Genomic DNA, 20,133 nt, shown 5'->3' with positions numbered 1-20,133 from the left:
CCCCTCCCCCCCTTTCTTCTAGGGGAAAGCTGCTAGGGGAGAGCTGCTACAATGTCTTCGTTTTGGTGTAACTTGTGATATTTTTTACCTTTTGCACTCTCAAGGTCAAACTTTTAGAATATGCCTCTTTCCATCCAGGGGCATCTCCAGCTCTCCCCCACCTTTCCTTTGTTTGTTTGTTTGTTCTCTGTCTCAACATCTGTTCTGGTAGAGAATCCAGAGAAACTCAAAAATGTGTTCCCTTGTTTTGTGTTGATTTAAAGAGTTCTCGCAAAAGTATCCCCCCTACTTTAGTTTTACTGGTGATGGGCAAATACAAAATTCTTGTTTTCCGATTCACAAAGCCCAGGTTGCTTAAAGAACAAAAACCTGCTGCTTGTTAGATGATCCAAAGTCAAGGAAACTCGCGCCAATAACCTGCAGCACCTTAAACGCCTTCACTTCACAACACCTCTTCTTCGCCTTGGCTTAATAACATTCTCTTCCTCCCCCCGCTTTAAAAGAGCAGGGAGGCTGGCTTTGGCTCCCGATTTCCGAGCCAAGTTCCCTAGCGGCCCTGTCCTATTGCCCCCAGAACACAGGAGAGGCAGGCACGGGTTTGCCGGCTCCTTTTTGCTTTTGTCCTGCATCCAGGTTTAGGAGCGTCTGGGGAACTGAGAAACTGAGAAATCGGAGAAACCAACTCTATGACTCTATGATTTCAGTGAAGAATGTCAGCTTGGGGACAGAGCTAAACCAGGATTAAAGGTCTAGTGCGAAATTGGTGAGAGACAGCACAAGGCAAGAGGAGTGGGCTGGGCTTGCTCTTCTAGCTCTCGGATTCTTCCCTCCCCTGCCGAAGTAGCCAGGCAAGCAAGCGTGGGCAGGTCAGGGCTCTGGCTGAACTCCAGCCCGCGGGAACTGCCCACGGCCTCCGCTGCCCCACCATGGACGAGCCCGGGGCGCGCTTGGACGCCTCCTGGCGCGCCCAGTACGAGAGGCTGGCGGTGGAGGCGGCTCTGAGCACCCTGCTGGCCGTCTTGCTTTACGCGGCCCTGAAGGTGAGCGTGGACGGCATCCGCAAGTGGCGGGCGAAGGTCTCGGTGCTGGTGGTGGGTGCCGGCCCCGTGGGGCTGACGGCCGCGCTGGTCGCTGTCCGCTCGGGCAAGGTGCTGAAACTGAGGCTGCTCGACCAGCGCTCCCGCTCTGCGCTCCTCTGCAGACCCCAGCAGATCGCCCTAGAGCCGCGCAGCGTCCGCTTCCTCCTGGGGCTGGGGGTGGACTTCGACAACATGGAAGGCTGTTGGGACAAGGAGAGCTTCTTCACCAAGATCGGGGTGTTCCAAGAACACCTGCTCAGCCTCCTGGAATGGCACAAGCGGCGCCTGGACGTCTGCCTCTCGCTGGGCACGAAGGTGAGGCGGGAAACAGCAGCCCCTAGGGCAGGCACGTTCCTGGCAGTAAATCACACCGAATATTTCATTTCCTTATTTATATTCCACTCATCTCCCCAAAGTGGCTTGACAGCATTCTCCCCCCCCCCCCCCCGCCTTCATTGGACCCTCACAACAACCCTGTGAGGTAGGTTTGACCTGAAATGTGTGACTGGCCCAAGGTTACCTGGCAAACTTCCATGGCAGACTGCAGATCTGAACTCGGGTCTCCCAGTTTGAGACTGACACTCTAACCTCTGCACCATGTTTGTCATAACACTGGCGTACTTCTGTGTAGACTTGCTTAGGCATGCCCAAAGAAAGGTAGCCAGAATGCAGCGTCACTCTAGTGTCGAATCAAGATTTGAGGAACCTGCTTTCAAATCCCTTCTCAGCTGTGATTCTCACCTGGTGGCCTTTGGCTAGTCGCTCTTTCCTATCCAGAGCTGCTTTACAGGCAATCACATTCATTTATTCAAATACATCCAAATTTAATTCTTTCATTCTGAATTAGTATTCCTCATGCCAACAGGTTCAGTGTAGATGACATCCTTCATACCCTAAGAGAATATTTGAACCAGACTATTCAAACCTTACAAGAAACTCACTAACTCTAAGATAAAATCCAAGAGTACTTCAGAGTAACAAAATTTATTCCAGCATAACTTTTCTTGAGTCAGAGCTCACTTAATCAGATGAATTGGAGAATGCATCCATTAAATCCATATTTTTATTTTCCCAACAGAAAGCCCCCAGGGTATATGGGAGGTGTTAACATGAGAGGCCTCTTTAAAACAAGATCGACTCACACGCACACCTTCATCCATTCTCACTGCACAGAACGGAGTCCTCTGTGTATTGGGCAGTCAGCCAGCCACTAGGAGCTTTGCCACACCCCCAGCAGCCCTCATTAACCCCTGGAGACGCCCACACCACCCTTTCTCCTCTTCTTATGTGATTTTGGATGGCAGGTGGCTTGCTGACCTTTTGAATGTGGGGAGGGGGCGGCCAAGGAGAGCCCCAGGTGAGCGAGGCCTGCTTGGGCTGGCTGGATCTCTAGCCAGTCCAAGCAGGACTTGCTTGCCCAGGGCTCTCCTTTGTTGAATTGGGTTGCTTTTGGTTGGTGGGGGGCAGCATATGCCAATGAGTTATGCTAATGAGTTCCACCACCTATTTTTCTACAAAATGACCCTTGCTTCTAACTAAATGTATCAGCTGGAGCACAAGCATTTTTTTTCTGCTCAGAAGTAAGTTCAACTGAGCCAGTTTGGTGTAATGGTTAAGTGTGCGGACTCTTATCTGGGAGAACCGGGTTTCATTCCCCACTCCTCCACTTACAGCTGCTGGAATGGCCTTGGGTTTGCCATAGCTATTGCAAGAGTTGTCCTTGAAAGGACAGCTGCTGTGGGAGCCCTCTCAGCCCCACCCACCTCACAGGGTGTCTATTGTGGGGGGAGAAGATATAGGAGATTGTAATCTGTTCTGAGTCTCTGATTCAGAGAGAAGGGCAGGGTATACATCTGCAGTCTTCTTCTTCTACAGCGGGATTATTCCCAAGGAAGCATACCTACGAACACAGCCTTATGATACCGATATTTATTTAGCGCTAAGAATGCTATGTCCAGAATAGAAATGATATAGATTAACCAAGGTCATTAAGAACAAGCCATAGCTTCATGCTGTTTAATGCAGACATCCCAGGCATCTCCAGTTAAGGGATCCTAAGTAACAGGAACTGTTTGTTGGTGTGAGACCTGGGAGACACTGCTAGTCCAGAAAGAAATATTGAGCTAGAAGAATCAACACACTGACTCAGTACACAGCAGTTTTCATGTGAAGCCCTGCTATCTCAGGCCAAAGTCCCTTATAGTCCAGCTTCCTGTGGCCAATCAGACAGTTCTGGAAAACCCACTGGGAGGACATACTCAGTGCCTGGAGGTTCCGTTTTAGTAGTCCTAGCTAAGAGCTGCATCCTATGATTTTATTTATTTTTGTTAATTTCTACTCCACCCTATCCTGTGAGCAGGATAATCGTAGTGTGCAGGTTTGAATAAGTCTCTTCTGACTTCTGACACAGGACAAGAACCACTACAGGAATAATTTATATACTGCTGGAAGGACTGAGTATAAGATACATCCTAAGAAAGTAGAACAAAGCAGGACTCAAGTAGTGCCTTTAAGATCAGCAAACTTTTATTTAGAATGTGTGCATGCACACTTCTTGTTGGTGCATGGTGCATGTTCTTGGTGGTGAGCCAGTCTGGTGTAGTGGTTAAGTGAGTGGACACTTATCTGGGAGAACCAGGCTTGATTCCCCACTCCTCCACTTGCACCTGCTGGAATGGCCTTGGGTTAGCCATAGCTCTTGTAGGAGTTGTCTTTGAAATGGCAGCTTCTGGGAGAGCTCTCTCAGCCCCACCCACCTCACAGTGTGTCTGTTGTGGAGGAAGGAGATAAAGGCGATTGTAAGCTGCTCTGAGACTCTGATTCAGAGAGAAGGGCAGGGTATAAATCTGCTGTCTTCTTCTTCTTCAGACAAGGAATGAGGTACAGTAAGCAGAGCTACATATAGCTTGTGGGGTTTAGAATGCAAAGTGGTACAAAGTTAAAATCCAATAGCAGAATAGTAAAATTAACAAATTCAGAAAACTAGCATGGGAAACCAATAAAACAGTAACATGTCAGAATGTGAGAATGCCTGTTAATTATTCTATTGCAAATGAGCCTGGGTCAAAATGAAAAAAGAAAGCATAACCTAACTTTTGTGAGGGATACTTTCCCAGCTTCTAGCTGTGTTACAACAGGCACTAGCGCATGTTCTGCTGCAAACCTCCACTGAATGTATGTATCTCTTCTCTGTGGTCCTTAAGCACTTTGAATTCTTGATAGAAACTGGTATAATTGAAAGAAGCAGTATTTAATCCTTTGTCCACACACCACTTCTGTGCCCCAGAGTGTCCCCCTTGCAAGGGTCCCTGCCAGGGAGAGCCATTGTGGTGGTGTAGTTAAAACATTGGACTAGGAGAGATCTAGGTTCAAATTCCACCTTGTCCAGGATGTTCTCTGGGTGACCTTTGACCAGTCATTCTCTCTCAGACTAGCTTACCTTATAAGGTAAGGATAAGACAGAGGAGGGGGGAATCATGTAAAGCTCTTTGAGCTTTTTGGAGGGAAGGCAGGGTAAATGTGTACTAGATGGATGAGTGTTTCAGATGTATAAATTTATAAATTGGCAAAACTGTAAAAATAAAGTGGGGGAATAGAATCAGGTACTTTAAAAGATAAGGCAATCCTACGGGTTTCTCCAGTTGTGTGTGGTTGCAAATATGCCCATAAGCATAACTTCAATGAACACTCTTTATTTTATCAAATTACATCTCATGCTGCAAATTCAAATAAATATAGTCTTGATTCCTGCCTAACAAGTTAACTGGCTGTAGTTTAAAGGTACATCATTCAGATAGCACTCCTTGTTTACTTTGGCTTGCATTTAATTATGAAGCTGGCGTACTTCCGTGATTACTTCAGGCAATAATGAGTTTAGTATTGAAGCTATCTATAAATCTGGACAGTTGCATTATCCTCGTACGTATCTAGACAGGCAACTGATTTGCTAAACCAAAACAAGCAGAAAAGCAATAGGCAAGGATGAAAAGGCCTTAAGGAAATAGCAGCTGGCCTCTAATTAAGCTAAGAAATCCATGGAAGTCAACATCAGAAAGGCTTTTATGTTGTAATATTGAAAGTTAACACATTTGACAATAGGCTTAAATCAGCCGTGTCTCATGGCTAAATCCATTGTATGGATGCATAGAAGCAATAGGCTCAAAGGTGGGGAATGATAAGAGTTTCAGAAAATACTAGCTATGGCCCAGTAAAACAGCATCTGCTTGGCATGCAGAAGCTGCTAGGTTCAATCCCTGGCATCTCTGATTTGTGTAAAGCTTACATTCTGCAAAACATGAGTCTAAGTTTATTATTGGGGAGGGGCAGAAGGACCCAGCTTCAATCCTCAGCATCTCCAGTTTAAAAGGATCAGGAAGTACAAGATGTGGAAGATGTCTTCCTGAAGCCCTGGAGAGCTGCTGCCAGTCTGACTAGTCAATACTGACCTTGATGGACCACAGGTCTAATTCAGTATATGACAGCTTCATGTATTTACTCATGTATTTAATTTAATTTAATTTTTCAATTTATACCCCACCCTATCCTTCAAGCGGGCTCTGGGAGGCTTACAACATTAAAACCTTATGGAAACATTAAACAAACCACATCCAGATTAGACAATATCATAATTACAAAATATGTAAAATTACAGAATTATCAAAATAGTATTCAACATGTATTGCATTTACTGCATTGAGATGTCACCACTAATTAAATAATTAAGTACCATCAAGTTTTAACTGACTTCTGGTGAACCCTCATGGTGTTTTCAAAGTGCAAGATGACAAGAGGTGCTTTGTAACTGCCTTCCTCTGTTTATCTGGTGGTCTTTGGTGTTTTCCCATCCAATCACTAACCAGAAATAGATTCTCACCACCTATTTTACATGAGAACAGGTAGATACATGTAAATGAATTCCTCTGTAACATCAAGTTTTATGTTATGATGTCAGGTGGTAGACAACTATGAAAAAACATCAGTCCTGTGTTTTTTCACCTAGGATTCTCTTTGCAAATTATAGTGACATTTTAAAAAGATTAGGTGAACAAAGTTTGATTTAATTTAATCATGTGTGTGTGTGTGTAAAAGTTCCACCAAGTTGCAGTCAACAAATGGTGACCCTTCATTTGGTTTTCAATGCAATTGATTAAACAGAGGTTGTTTGCCATCACTTTTCTCAGTCAGTCACATTTTATTTGTATCCCGCCCTCCCCGACCAAGCGGCTCAGGGCGGCTAACAGCAAAAGAACTCAATACATACATTATACAATAAATAATATTTAACTACAATTGATTAAAATCCATTAAAATTCTAAAACATTAGTACATTTAGTGCTATATTCGCTGGCACGTTTACTTGGCAGTTTAGTAGGTTCAGCTGGTGAAGGCCGTTTGGAACAAGATAGTTTTGCAGGCCCTGCGGAACTGTTCAAAGTCCCGCAGGGCCGCATTTCCTCTGGGAGCTGATTCCACAGCTGTGAGGCCATAACTGAGAAAGCCCGAGTACGGGTACTCTGGAGTCTTACAGAAAAGTCTATCTTTTCTCTACAAAATCTTCCTTGGTAATCTCCAATCCAAGTCCCGTGTATAAACAATTTTATTGGTAACATATGGTAGCAAATCTATATCAATATCTTAACTTAAAAAAAATTAATCTACCCCATATCTTACTTTTCCCCCACCCCTCCCCCTGTTATTTGACCCCCGCCAGTGTTATTTACTTAAAAAAAATATTAAAGGTACCCTTAACTATTAAAAAAAACACCAAAAGTTATATTCTTCTTTTAAAACTTAATCATTATAAAAAATTGTCCAGTGTCCTTTTATTTTCCACTCTTTTTCTACGTATCTTCTGAACTTCTTCCACTCTATCTTAAAAACTTCCAAATCATAGTCTCTTAATATTCTTGTTAATTTGTCCATTTCACTCCATGTCATAACTTTTATAATCCAATCCCATTTCTCTGGTATTTTTTCTTGCTTCCACAACTGCGCATACAATGTCCTAGCGGCTGAGAGCAAGTACCAGATTAAAGTTCTATCTTCTTTTGGAAATGTTTCCATTTGTAGTCCCAACAGAAAAGTCTCTGCAACTTTGTTAAACTCATATCCCAAGATCTTAGAAATCTCTTGCTGAATCATCTGCCAAAACATTTTAGCTCTTTCACAAGTCCACCACATATAGTAGAAAGAACCTTCATGCTTTTTACATTTCCAACATCTGTCTGGCATCTTATTATTCATCTTTGCCAATTTTTTAGGAGTTATATAACATCTATACATCATCTTAAAACAATTTTCTTTAATACTTTGACATGTTGCGAGTTTCATAGAGTTCTTCCACAGATATTCCCAAGATTCCATCTTTATTTCTTTATTTACATTAATTGCCCATTTAATCATTTGAGATTTCACTACTTCATCTTCTGTAGACCATTGTAAAAGTAATTTGTATACTTTTGAAATTAGTTTATCGTTGTCTCCAAGCAGAACTTTTTCCATTTCTGTTTGCTTTTTTCTTATTCCTTCAGTTTTAATGCCATTCTCTACCAAGCTCTTTATTTGTTGCATTTGAAACCAATCATATTTGTGACTCAATTCTTCAGTAGTTTTCAGTTCTATTTTCCCACTTTGTATTTTTAACAATTGATTATATGACAGCCACTTTTCTTCACCTATCTCAGCCGTTATCTTTATTACTTCAGCTGGCACTATCCATAAAGGTCTTCTCTCGTCTCCATATTTCTTGTATTTTGTCCATGTATTTAATAAATTGCTTCTTACATAATGGTGAGAGAAAAGACCATCCATCCTCTTTTTTCCATAATACAAATACGCGTGCCAGCCAAATTTATTTCCGTGACCTTCCAACACTAGCAGCTTTTTGTTTAACAGCGTTATCCATTCTTTCATCCACACTAAACAAACTGCTTCATGATATAATTTTAAATCCGGTAATTGAAATCCGCCTCTCTCTTTTGCATCTGACAGAATTTTCATCTTAATCCTTGGCTTCTTCCCAGCCCACACAAAATTTGAAATTTTCCTACGCCATTTATCAAATTGTTTGGCATCCTTCACAATAGGAATAGTTTGGAACAAATACATTATCCTTGGTAGAATATTCATTTTAATTGCAGCTATTCTGCCCAGCAATGACAGATTAAGCTTATTCCATTTTAGCATATCTTCATCCATTTTATGCCATAACTTCTCATAATTATTTTTAAACAGATCAATATTTTTCATTATCTCCACCCCTAGATACTTTACCTTAGAGGTGACTTCACAACCCGTTAGTCTCTGTAATTCTTGTTGTCTATTCATCTGCATATTTTTACACAGAATTTTAGATTTTTCTCTATTTATTGAAAGTCCCACCAACTCCCCATATTCTTGTATTTTAGTTAACAGCAAAGGTGTAACTTGTATGGGGTTTTCATTTATAAACATTATATCATCAGCAAACGCTCTGTATTTGTAAGAATTTCCTTTTATTTGTAAACCTTGTATCTCTTGTTCTGCTTGAATCTGCATCAATAAAATTTCAAGAGTCATTATAAACAACAGTGGTGAATTAGGGTTTGTAGAATCTTTCGGGCTCAAGTGCCGTGTTCTACTGGAGAAAGTTTTTCTTCCAGACGTTTCGTTCTCAGCTGCGGAGAACATCCTCAGTGGCGTTGCAGCCGGAGCAGGCGCTCTTACCTTCTTGGCTGCTGTGACTCAATGCACAGCAGCCAAGAAGGTTAGAGCGCCTGCTCCGGCTGCAACACCACTGAGGATGTTCTCCGCAGCTGAGAACGAAACGTCTGGAAGGAAAACTTTCTCCAGTAGAACACGGCACTTGAGCCCGAAAGATTCTACAAACCCTAATGATGTTACCAGCCGTGAAAACCTGAAATCTTTGATAACAGTGGTGAAAGCGGACAACCTTGTCTAGTACCTTTGCTAATTTTTATTTCTTCTGTAAGATCTGCACTAACACACAACCTTGCCTTTTGTTCGGAGTATATTGCTTTTATCATTCTTATAAACCTTTCTCCCAACTCTATTTTTTCCATTACTGTGAACATAAAGTCCCAGCTTAAATTGTCAAATGCTTTCTCTGCATCTGCAAAGAATAATGCTACTTCTTTTTCTGGATGTCTTTCATAATATTCTACAATATTTACAACAGTCCTAATATTGTCTCTTATTTGTCTTTTGGGAACAAACCCTGCTTGATCTTCCTTTATAAAATTTATCAAATATTGTTTGAGCCGTTCTGCCAAGATTCTTGTAAATATTTTATAGTCATTATTTGGCTCTCTCCCAGATGACCCCCCCCCCCCCAGGTTACTTGGTCTTCCACCAGTCCCGGACTAGCGGGTGGGGGGGGGAGGAGTGGCACTACTCATATGAGAAGCTTACTCCTTTAGGGCTCTCCTGGCCCCGGAGATCCCAGGCATTGAATGTGCCAGTTTGATGTGGGACGTTGGGGAGGGGTTGGTGATTTGGCTGGTGTACCGACCGCCTAACGCACCAGCCGCCGCCTACCATCCCTGATGGAGGCCGTGGCGGGCTGGGCGTTGGAGTGCCCAAGGCTATTGGTTTTGGGTGACTTCAATGTTCATGCCGACGACGCGGCCTCCAGCCAGGCAATGGATCTAGTGTCATCCATGGCGACACTAGGACTCTCCCAGGTTGTTACAACGCCCACTCATCAGGCGGGACACATGTTAGACCTGGTCTTCGCGGCGGGAGTACAAGTGAACGATATTGCAATGGAAGCAGTGCCATGGTCAGATCACTTTGCCCTCAAGGCTCGTATGGATATGTCACCCCAAACCTGTTTAGGCGGAGAGCGTATTTTGGCTCGCCCGCGGAGCTTGATGGACCCAGAACGGTTCCTGACGGCCCTGCGGGATACCTGGCCCACTGGCGACTCCCTGGATGATCTGGTAGAGTCCTGGAATGATGGACTCTCCAGGGCCATCGAGGAGATCGCACCTAGGCGTCCTCTGTGCCCCTGCCTTAAGCCATCTCCCTGGTTTAACCAGGAATTGCGGCATTTGAAGCGGGACCTCAGACAACTAGAGAGGCAATGGTGGCGTACTCGAGATGAAGTGACCCAAACATCTTATAGAGAGAGTTTGAAGACCTATGAGATGGCAATCAAATCCGCAAAGAAGACATACTTTGCGGCTAAGATTGCATCCGCAACTTCGCGCCCGGCACAATTGTTTGATATAATTCGAGATCTTACTACGCTGCCCCAGGGCAGACCAAATTCTATTGAATTGGAGATAGGCTGTGAGGCTTTTGCGAACTATTTTGCGGATAAAATCGCATCACTCCGCCTCGACCTCCCCGTCAATTTTGAGACAGTTAATGCAACCGAGGCCCCGAGCATGTCTGCGGATCATATTCTGGACGGTTTCAGCCCCCTCAGCCTGGATGAAGTCGACAGGATTCTCTTATCTGCCCACCCAACAACTTGTAAATTGGACCCATGCCCTTCCTGGCTTATTAAATCTTGCCAGAGGGATCTCAGATATCCTGTATGGGATATCATAAACAGATCCCTGACAGAAGGGCTTTTTCCAGCGCCGCTTAAAGAGGCTGTAGTCTGTCCCCTCCTAAAAAACCCAACTTTAGACCCGGCCCAATTGGCACACTATAGGCCGGTCTCAAATTTGCCCTTTCTGGGCAAACTTATTGAGAGGGCAGTGGCGAGGCAGCTACAGACTTTCTTGGAGAACGCTTCCATCCTTGACCCACTTCAGTCCGGCTTTCGCCCGGGCCATGGGATGGAGACGGTGTTGGTTGCCCTGGTAGATGACCTTCAACGGCATCTGGATCGGGGTGGCTCAGCAGTGCTGATGTTGTTGGACCTATCGGCGGCGTTCGATACGGTCGACCATCGGCTATTGACTTGCCGCCTCGCCGATGCGGGGATTCAGGGGCTGGCCTTGCAGTGGCTTTCCTCTTTTCTTGAAGGTCGGGGACAAAGGGTCATGATTGGGGGGGAGCTATCCCGGAGGCGCACACTTAACTGTGGAGTGCCCCAGGGAGCGGTTCTCTCCCCGATGTTATTTAACATCTATATGCGACCTCTTGCCCAGATTGCCCGAAGGTATGGGCTGGGGTGTCACCAGTATGCTGATGACACCCAGCTCTATCTACTTATGGATGGCCGACCGGTCTGCGCCCCAGAAAATCTGGATCGGGCACTACAGGCCGTGGCTGAGTGGCTCAGACTGAGTGGACTGAGACTGAATCCTGCGAAGACAGAGGTCCTTTGTTTGGGTCGCCGAGGACCGGGGGGGGGGGGAAATCCCCCTGCCAGCTTTTGATGGTACGCCGCTGACAGCGGCGGACAGGGTCAAGAGCCTGGGGGTGCTACTGGAGCTGTCCCTAAAGATGGAGGCTCAGATAGCAACCACTGCCAAGTCCGTGTTTTTTCATCTTAGACGGGCAAGGCAGTTGGCCCCCTTCCTGGACCGCGACGACCTAGCAACAGTGATCCATGCTACGGTCACCTCAAGGTTGGATTACTGCAATGCCCTCTACATGGGGCTGTCCCTGTGCCGGACCCGGAAATTGCAGCTGGTGCAGAATGCCGCTGCCCGGCTGTTATTGGGCCTCCCAAGGTGGGGGCACATTCGGCCGGGTCTCCGGGCTCTGCACTGGCTCCCAATAACATACCGAGTCCGGTACAAGGTGCTGGTCATTACCTTTAAAGCTCTATATGGCCTGGGACCTGCCTACCTGAAGGACCGTCTCTCCCCACACGTTCCCCAGAGAGTACTGAGGTCTGGGACTCAAAACCTTCTCACCATCCCCGGGCCTAAGGAAGTCCGTCTCAAGACAACCAGAGACAGGGCCTTTTCCACAATGGCCCCTACATGGTGGAACCAGCTGCCGGAAGAGGTGAGGGCCCTGCGGGACCTTGCTCAGTTCCGCAGGGCCTGTAAGACAGCGCTCTTCCGGTTAGCCTACGCCTGACTGGGAAATAAATGTAGCTTATTAGACTTCTGTGACTCATACGGTATAGATTTAATGTTAAAATTTTAAGGTTTTTAGGTTTTTAAATGTTTTAACTTTTAAATGTAATAATTCTGAACTCTGTTTTATTGTTTTATTGTTTGCTGTGAGCCGCCCTGAGCCATTTTGTGGGAAGGGCGGGATATAAGTTATAGAATAAATAAATAAATAAAATTATTTAATAACGAAATTGGTCTGTAATTTTTTACATTCGTGGCATCTCTGTCTTCTTTAGGTATCAACGAAATAACAGCTTCTTTCCATGTATTTGGTACTTTCCTTTTTATTCTTATTATATTCATCAACTTCTGCAATTTTGGTATTAATTCGTCCTTAAAAGTTTTAAAATATTTAGCTGTATATCCATCTGGCCCAGGAGCTTTTCCATTTTCCATTACATTGATTGCTGCTTCAATTTCTATCTTTTCAATTGGATCATTCAAACTTTTTCTCATATTTTCAGTTAGGGGTTCTATTTTTAACTTTTGTAAATATTCATCCATCTTCTCTTTCTTTATTTTAACACCTTTAAACAGTTTGGCATAGTACTTGAAAAATTCTCTTTTTATTCCCTCTTGAGTAACCACTTCTCTTCCATCTACCACAATTCTGTTAATAATTCTATTTTCTCTCTTTTTCTTCAATTGCCAAGCCAAATACTTTCCCGGTTTATTTGCTCCCTCAAAGGATTTCTGCTGAAGTCTTTTCAAACTCCATTCCACTTCTTTATTCAACAAATGTCTCAATTGAGTTTGTAGTATTGTAATTTTCCTTAAAATTTTCTTTCCCCCTGGTCTTTTTCTCAACTCCCCTTCCTTTTTCTTTATTTCATCTTGAATGTTCAACAACTGTTTTTCTTTTCTTCTCTTGTCTTTATTGTTCAAAGTAATCAACACTCCTCTCATTACTGCTTTATAAGCGTCCCAGACTGTCTGAAAATCAATATCTTCTTTATCATTCACTTGGAAAAAAGCTTTAGTTTCTTTTTTTAGATACGTCACTGTTTCTTTATTCTGTAGCAAATCTTCATTCAATCTCCATCTTCTCAATTTCTTGGACAATTTTGTAATCCACATTATTGGGTTATGGTCAGCCCCTATTTTAGGTAAAATCTCTATCTTCTTTGTTATAAGACTTAAGTCTTTAGTTCCCCACAGCATGTCAATTCTAGAAAAAGTTTTGTGTCTTGCTAAAAAAAAAAGTATAATCCCACACTTCAGGATTAAATTTCCTCCATATATCTTCTAGATTTTCTTGTTTAGCCAATTCAAAGAAAGACTTTGGAAATTTCCCTTCTTTCCCATCATTTTTTTCCCCTCCAGATCTATCCAATGAGTTCTTAACTGTTCCATTGAAGTCTCCCATTAACTATACTTGATCATAGGTCAGTTCATCAAATTGTTGCATAATGTCTTTGAAAAAAGCATCCTTTGCACCATTAGGCACATACAATCCCAATAACAACGTTTTTTCCCATTTAATATTGTCTCCACTGCTACAAATCTTCCGTCCTTATCTTTAAACACTAATTTTGGCTCCAATTCTTGTTTGATATATAAAACCACTCCTCTTTTCTTCTGTTCAGCTAGTGAAAAAAATTCTACTCCCAATTGTTTGTTCCATAAAAATTTATAATCCTTTTGTTTAATATGTACTTCTTGCAAACAAATTATATTACAGTTTTGTTTCTTAATCCAATGAAATGTTGCCCTTTTTTTGTGTGGTACGTTTAGTCCATTAACATTCCAAGACAATAATTTGTAATCCATCATGGTGCAAATTCTTTATTTTCTTCAAAAAATCTACGCAACTCCTGAGCTTTTGTAAGCATGACTCTTCTCCCCTGGAGTTCAAAGCTCAAACCTTCAGGTATAATCCATCTGTACCTCGTACCATTGTCCCTCAATTTTTCTGTCAGCTTTTTATATTTTCTCCTGTCATTTATCACTTGCCTTGGCAACTCCTTCATGATTCTCACTTTACTGCCTCCCGCTATCAGTGCCTTTTCAAAAATTTTATTCATGATCCTTCCCACCATTTCCTTTGACATATATCTTATAACAACATCTCTTGGTAGATTATTTTTCTTGGCAAAAAGTGAATTCACTCTGTACATATAGTCATACATATTTTTAGTCTCTTCAGGATCTTCCTCTAAAAATTCTGCAATTATTTTTATTATATATCCTTTCAAGTCACCATCCTCCACTTCAGGTACCCCTCTCAGATGTATCTGGGTTTCCATCAATTTGCAGTCATGGATTGTCACTTTTTCTTGAATTTTCAACAAGGTGGAATCATATACTTTCATTTTCCCTTCTACTTCCTGCACTTTCTTAGAGGTTTCCCCAGTTTCCTTACTGAGATCTTCCATATCTTTTTAAATCTCTGCAATAATTTCTTCTTTCGATTCATCTATCATCTTCCTCACCCCTCTCATCATTCTGGCTTCCATCACGTCCAATTGTTCCTGCATCTTCTCCAATGAAAGAGCCCCTTGTTTGGGGCTGCTTGGCTTCAGACATTTAAAAACATCAAAAATTTTAACCTCACGGATTTTGGGTTTAACTGTCAGGTTCAAAAGATTAGGGCTTGCTTTTTATAATAAACTTAGTTTCGCCTTCCTCAGAGCTTCCTAGACCAAGATATAAATTTTTAAAACTTTTAAACCCTTCAAAAAACAACGAAATTTTAGATCTCACAAATTTTCATTTTGACTATCAGATTCAAAAGAGTAGGACTTGCCCTTTATGGCAAGCCCAATTTCGCCGTCCTCTGAGCTCCCAAAGTCCAGATATTTATTTTTAAAGTTTTTAAATTTTCCAAAATGGTGGCCACAACTTTTTTTTACTTCTTACAATTTCTTTTCCCTTTTAAAAGTTTCTGAGGACCGCACAAATAATATGACCAGTAGTACTTATCTTCTTACACTCTTTTCAGTTGATTCCAACAATTTATAATGTCCCGAATTCTTTTTATAACAATGTTTTTAATTTAGCCTCCCAGCAATGGCCGCCGATGTTTCTCAATGGTGTATATTCCTAGAGTAGGTTTTCTTTCCACTACTTCCTGTTTTTGTTGCCACAAAGTCTTATTCACACTAGAAAGGAGATCTCACGATACATGACGTATTGCCTGTCTTGCTCAGATGTGCTGCAGGTCTGTTCCAGTATAACGATGTTGCTTTTTCTTCCAAAACCGCAAGTAGACAAAACAATAAATTCTTTCCCACTTTTTAGCAGTTTTTAACACTGTCCTTTATATTTATAAAATCCAAATTTCACCTCTTCCTTCCCTCTTCTTCCAAGCTCTCTATATTTTCTCTTCCCACTATTTAACTTTGTCCCTTTAAGCTATAAATAGCTCCGGAATGAAAAAAGAATCTTCTGTACCTTTTCTTCCAATTATCCAAGTTTCCACTGGTCTTTCAAAGCTTAAGATGTTTAACAATGTCCAAGAAGGTTAGGATCCTGAAGAGCTTATGTCAAATAAATGACTCTGGGCACTTCTGCAGACGATGACTATGCAACTTCCCCTGAGACCCCTCAAAGCCTCAAAGAAGTCCCCCCCCCCCGGGGCTCCCTTTTAGCCAAGGTAAATCTCATTAAAGTTCTCCGTGCATGTCTTGGACTAATCTCTGACTGAGAAAAGTAGGCAGTAAGCATTAATTTGCCTTCCACTACCCCGAACAGAAGTTCCAGCCTGCTCCCGTTTTGAGAGATAGCTCAGCTCGACATTTTCCTCCCCCGGAAGTCATCTCCAATCCAAGTCCCAAATCAGTTTAGTTCACAAGATCTGATGAGATCAGATCAATACCATTCCACATACCATTTAATCTAGTGGACTCAGTTATATAGCACAGCAGAGCGGAATGGCGATCTGGTCAGAACTAAGCAAGCTGGTCTGGAAGGGACATATTCTGGGAACTCCATATATACTGCCTTGGGTCTCATACTGGAAGAATGGTGGAATATAAATTAATCAGTTAAACTATGACATGGCATGTCTACATGCAATATTCATAAGTCAATTCTATACCTCTCTATTAGTTTTCAGATGATTTTCTTAAAAAGAATTTGGCCTCCAATTGGCCCAAGATAATTATCATAGCTGATGGATCCTGTGGCGAATCTAGCACAATCCTTGGAATCAGCCCAGACTACATTGTAGAGTCCTGTAATGCTTATGGAGCCAACGCTGTCATTGAGAGACCAGATCAAAGACAGGTAAAGATGACCTTGTAGTCAGCAATCACTCAATTATTCTTTCTTCAGTCTCTTGCTAACTACACCAAACTAGCCTAGGAGAAGGGCTATGATTCAGTGGTAGAGCATCTGATTTCTTTGCAAAAGGTTCCAGGTTCAATTTCTGCCATCCGCAGTTCAAAAAGTAGCAGGTGATGTAAAAGACTTCTGCCTGAGACCCTGGAGAGCTGCTGCCAGTCTGAATAGATGTTGACCTAGAAGGCCCAATGATCTGATTTGGTATAAGACATCTTCAGGTGTGCACTTGGCTCAGTTGCTGCAACCATCCAGATTGTATATAAGGGCTGAAGTTGCATACATCTCTGGCACTACTTAGTTTGTGTTCTTCAGTCATAACCCACTAAAAACCATCATGAGGTGCAGCTATGACTAGAATCTTGATGACCGCCTTTACTTAAGGATTTACTAAGGGATTGGATCATGTCAAGACAACCACATGAGAAAAGTTAGGGTTGGAGAGAATGACCGGCTCAGGGTAAGGGCAGTGTACATTTTACCCTTCCAACAGCTCCATGAAGCAAGTTAGGCTTGGAGAGAATGATCAGTCCCAGGTCACTCAGGGAGTTTCACAGTGAGCAGGGATTTGAATCTGAGTTTCCTCAGGCATAGTCCTGTTCTGGAACCACAGCACCACACTGGGTCTTATCCTGAATTTGATATACACCCTGCTGGTAGTTCTCACAGTAACTATGGGCCAAGCTAGATGAGTCACAGAAGAACTGTAATAAGAATCTTGTGCACTTTTTGGAAAAGCCAGTAAGCAGTAAAGGTCTCCTCTTTCAGAGGAGTTTATGTCTTAGAGGGCACAGCAGAATAGAGTCTACAGGTCAGAATAGGGCTGTTCCACCATAAATGGTATGAAAGTGGGGAAATTAAAAGGAGGTGGGAGAGCCGGAATGAAAATACACACAAGGTTGGTGTGTTTGTGCATACCTAGACAGGATTCATAATGCTGTGTCCCTCATGCCGTCAGTCACAAAATTACTTCCACTTTTACACATTATAGGTGCCAACTCCTGAGATTCGTGCTCACAGCCTGTACTTTGATCTCTCTGCTTATGGCATGGATATGACCACTATGGGAAAGGAGCCTTCTAAACCTGGATTCCATCTGAAAATCTATGGAACCTTTCACAACCGCTACCTGGCTTTGGCCTGTCCAGCTTCTGATTCCAAAATTGTGAGGTTCTTACGCCACACATGCAGTTCCTCAGTGAGTATCCAGAACTTTTGCTTTTCATAGGGTCATAACAGATGTGATACAGATCTGTCATTGGAACTTCCCAGGATCTAATAGCTACTGCATATAACCCTGATTCAGATCAGAACCATGGTGCTGGTGGGAAAGTTGTCTAACCCTTTTCACCTTGGTGGTATTATTATTATTATTATCCCACCCCATTATGTGCATGTTGTTGTTAACCTTGGTGTTAGGGTTGCCAAGTCCAATTCAAGAAATAACTGGGGACTTTGGGGGTGGAGCCAGGAGACTTTGGGGGTGGAGCCAGGAGACATTGGGGGAGGAGCCAGGAACAAGGGTGTGACAAGCATAATTGAACTCCAAGAGAGTTCTGGCCATCACATTTAAAGGGACAGCACACGTGCTTACATTTCAATATTGATCTTTATCTTAGTCACCGGTTTCCTTACCAACCCACTCCTCAGAACTTCACTCACACCCCCAACCAAGCTAAGGGAGCAAAGGCTACTCAGCTCTTGTTGAGCCCCACCGGCCCCCATCATTAGGGAAGCGGACAGGGCTGAGGGCACCGGTCTGCCCTGAGATCCCTCCTACTCCCCGGGAAGAGCAGACTACTATTAAAACCCCCAGCCTCCCCTCAGAGCCCCGCAGCCAGGCCCAGCGCCCAGCGTGCCCAGCAGCACTGCTTAACTTTCCGAGGGTTCTGGTGGCAACTGGATCCCCCCATCAGCCACAACTGAATAGGAGGGCGGCATGAAGAGGGCTGTTGCTCCAGGCAGTGAAGCCTAATGGAGACTGATCAAAAGGAAGCATCCAGGGCAAATATGTCCTGCTCTTACCAGGTATTCCAGGTTTCTAAGGGCTTGAAATCTTAGCGAACTATAATCTCCAAAGACCTTTGTGCTGACGGCCTTTCTCCTGGGTAAAGCTTTACAACTGAACAAAAACTCGAGGGATAACCCATCCCTTTCCCCTTCCCTCCGACTGCTGTGAGAAGAGAATTTGGGAGAAATGGTGCTGAGTGCAGCTTGGAGCAAACTTAATTTGTTTACATGCCGAACAGAAATTCAGTGGGAGGGTGGCTTGGACCGCAGAAAGTTTATTCACTCACAACTGAGTGCGGGTTCCATTCAAACCCCATCTTTCTCCCCAATTTGACAAACCTGCCTAAACAGCAAACTAACCACAAGCCCCATCGATTGCAGGAAGTGCGAGAATTGCTTCTTGCTTATGTTGTGGACAGAATCACAATTTGGGGTGGGGGGTGGGGGGGAGGGCTCTGCATCAGCAACATAATCAGCACAGCGTAGCCCAGGAGGCGCCATTTCCCCCCTCATTTCTGCCCCCCCCCCCGGGATAAAAAAGAGGTTTCCTGTAGCCTGGCCTTGGATGGAACAAACGCTCCAGGGAGGTAGAATAAGCCCATGAATTGTACAGAAGTTTTCTACAGAAAGGCAGTATCGTTGCAACACTTCTGCACAATTCAGTCCTTCCTGATTCGACACACAAAGTGCTCTGACTCAAGTTGCCATCAGAACCCTCGGAGGTCTCTTCTTTGGCCCACAGGACAGTCGCGCAACCAGCTCTCTCAAACAGCGCGACCACTTACCTCTCTGGTGGGGCGGCGTGGTGGAGAGCAGGAGCCCCGCAGCCAGGCCCAGCGCCAGCAGCACCGTGGGCAGCCCCGAAGCCGTGGCCAGCAGCCGGAGGAGGCAGGAGGTGGAGGCGTTGCGCAGGGCCGGGGGCAGCAGGGCTGGGTTGGCAGCGGTGGGGTGGCGTGGCGGAGAGCAGGAGCCCCGCAGCCAGACCCAGCACCAGCAGCAACGCGGGCAGCCCCGAAGCCGTGGCCAGCAGCCACCCGCGCCGTCCGAAGCCCCCCGCCGGCCCCAGCAGCCACCAGTCAAGGCCATGCGCCGCTGCAGCCCCGAGGGGAAGGGAGGGGAGGTGAGGCTGCCCCGGAGCGCTGTCGAGGGCCGGTTGGTGGTGGTGCGGACGGGCCGGACGGGCCACTGGCTGCCTCCTCCTTCACCTCAGCCTGAGCCTTGGCGCCGTTTCCCCCCTTCCCCCGCTTCTGTTTTTTTGGGGGAGTGGGGGAAGTGGCTGGAAATCCTGGGGTCCCCCGCCAGGGCGGGAGGGTTGGGAAGCCTACTTGGTGTCATGATCCTGGGCCTAGTGAGGCCTACAGGCTCCAGAGAAGCCTGACTAGAAGTAGCTACAATGGGCCTACCTTTCCCAGGACCCCCCCCTCTTTCCCTCTGATTGGCTGGCAAGGTTTTAGAGGGAAAACTGGGCCAGAGATTGGTGGGACGTGGGAGAAAGCATAAAAGGGCCAAGCACAGACAGGGTGTGTTCTCTCTGGAGAGGCTGCAGACAGAGAAAGAGTGCTCCCCAGAACAGGCAGTAGGATGGTTCCCTCACCCAAAGGAGGTGGTGAGTTTTGGTATTAGAGGAAGGGAACTTCTAGCTGCTGGAATGGCCTTGGGTCAGCCATAGCTCTTCAGAGCTGTCCTCGAAAGGGCAGTTTCTGTGAGAGGGAAAACTGGCCCAGAGATTGGTGGGACCT

The 20,133-nt window shown here is 44.4% G+C and overlaps 1 protein-coding gene across 1 annotated transcript in view; it reads left to right on the top strand.

Annotated features, from left to right (window-relative positions):
* Window positions 1-926: 926 nt before the first annotated feature.
* LOC132582291 (uncharacterized) overlaps window positions 927-20,133 on the top strand; it is a 31,677-nt gene continuing 12,470 nt past the window's right edge. Inside the window, exons 1-3 of the mRNA XM_060253829.1 lie at window positions 927-1,394; window positions 16,154-16,330; window positions 17,376-17,582. Of these exons, the coding sequence (XP_060109812.1) occupies window positions 927-1,394; window positions 16,154-16,330; window positions 17,376-17,582 (852 nt within the window). The remainder of the gene's footprint in view (window positions 1,395-16,153; window positions 16,331-17,375; window positions 17,583-20,133) is intronic.

Source organism: Heteronotia binoei, chromosome 14 (genome assembly GCF_032191835.1).
Source record: "Heteronotia binoei isolate CCM8104 ecotype False Entrance Well chromosome 14, APGP_CSIRO_Hbin_v1, whole genome shotgun sequence".
Taxonomy (NCBI): Eukaryota; Metazoa; Chordata; class Lepidosauria; order Squamata; family Gekkonidae; genus Heteronotia; species Heteronotia binoei.
Note: the sequence above shows the minus strand (reverse complement) of the source record. Positions and strands in the feature narration are given on the sequence as shown.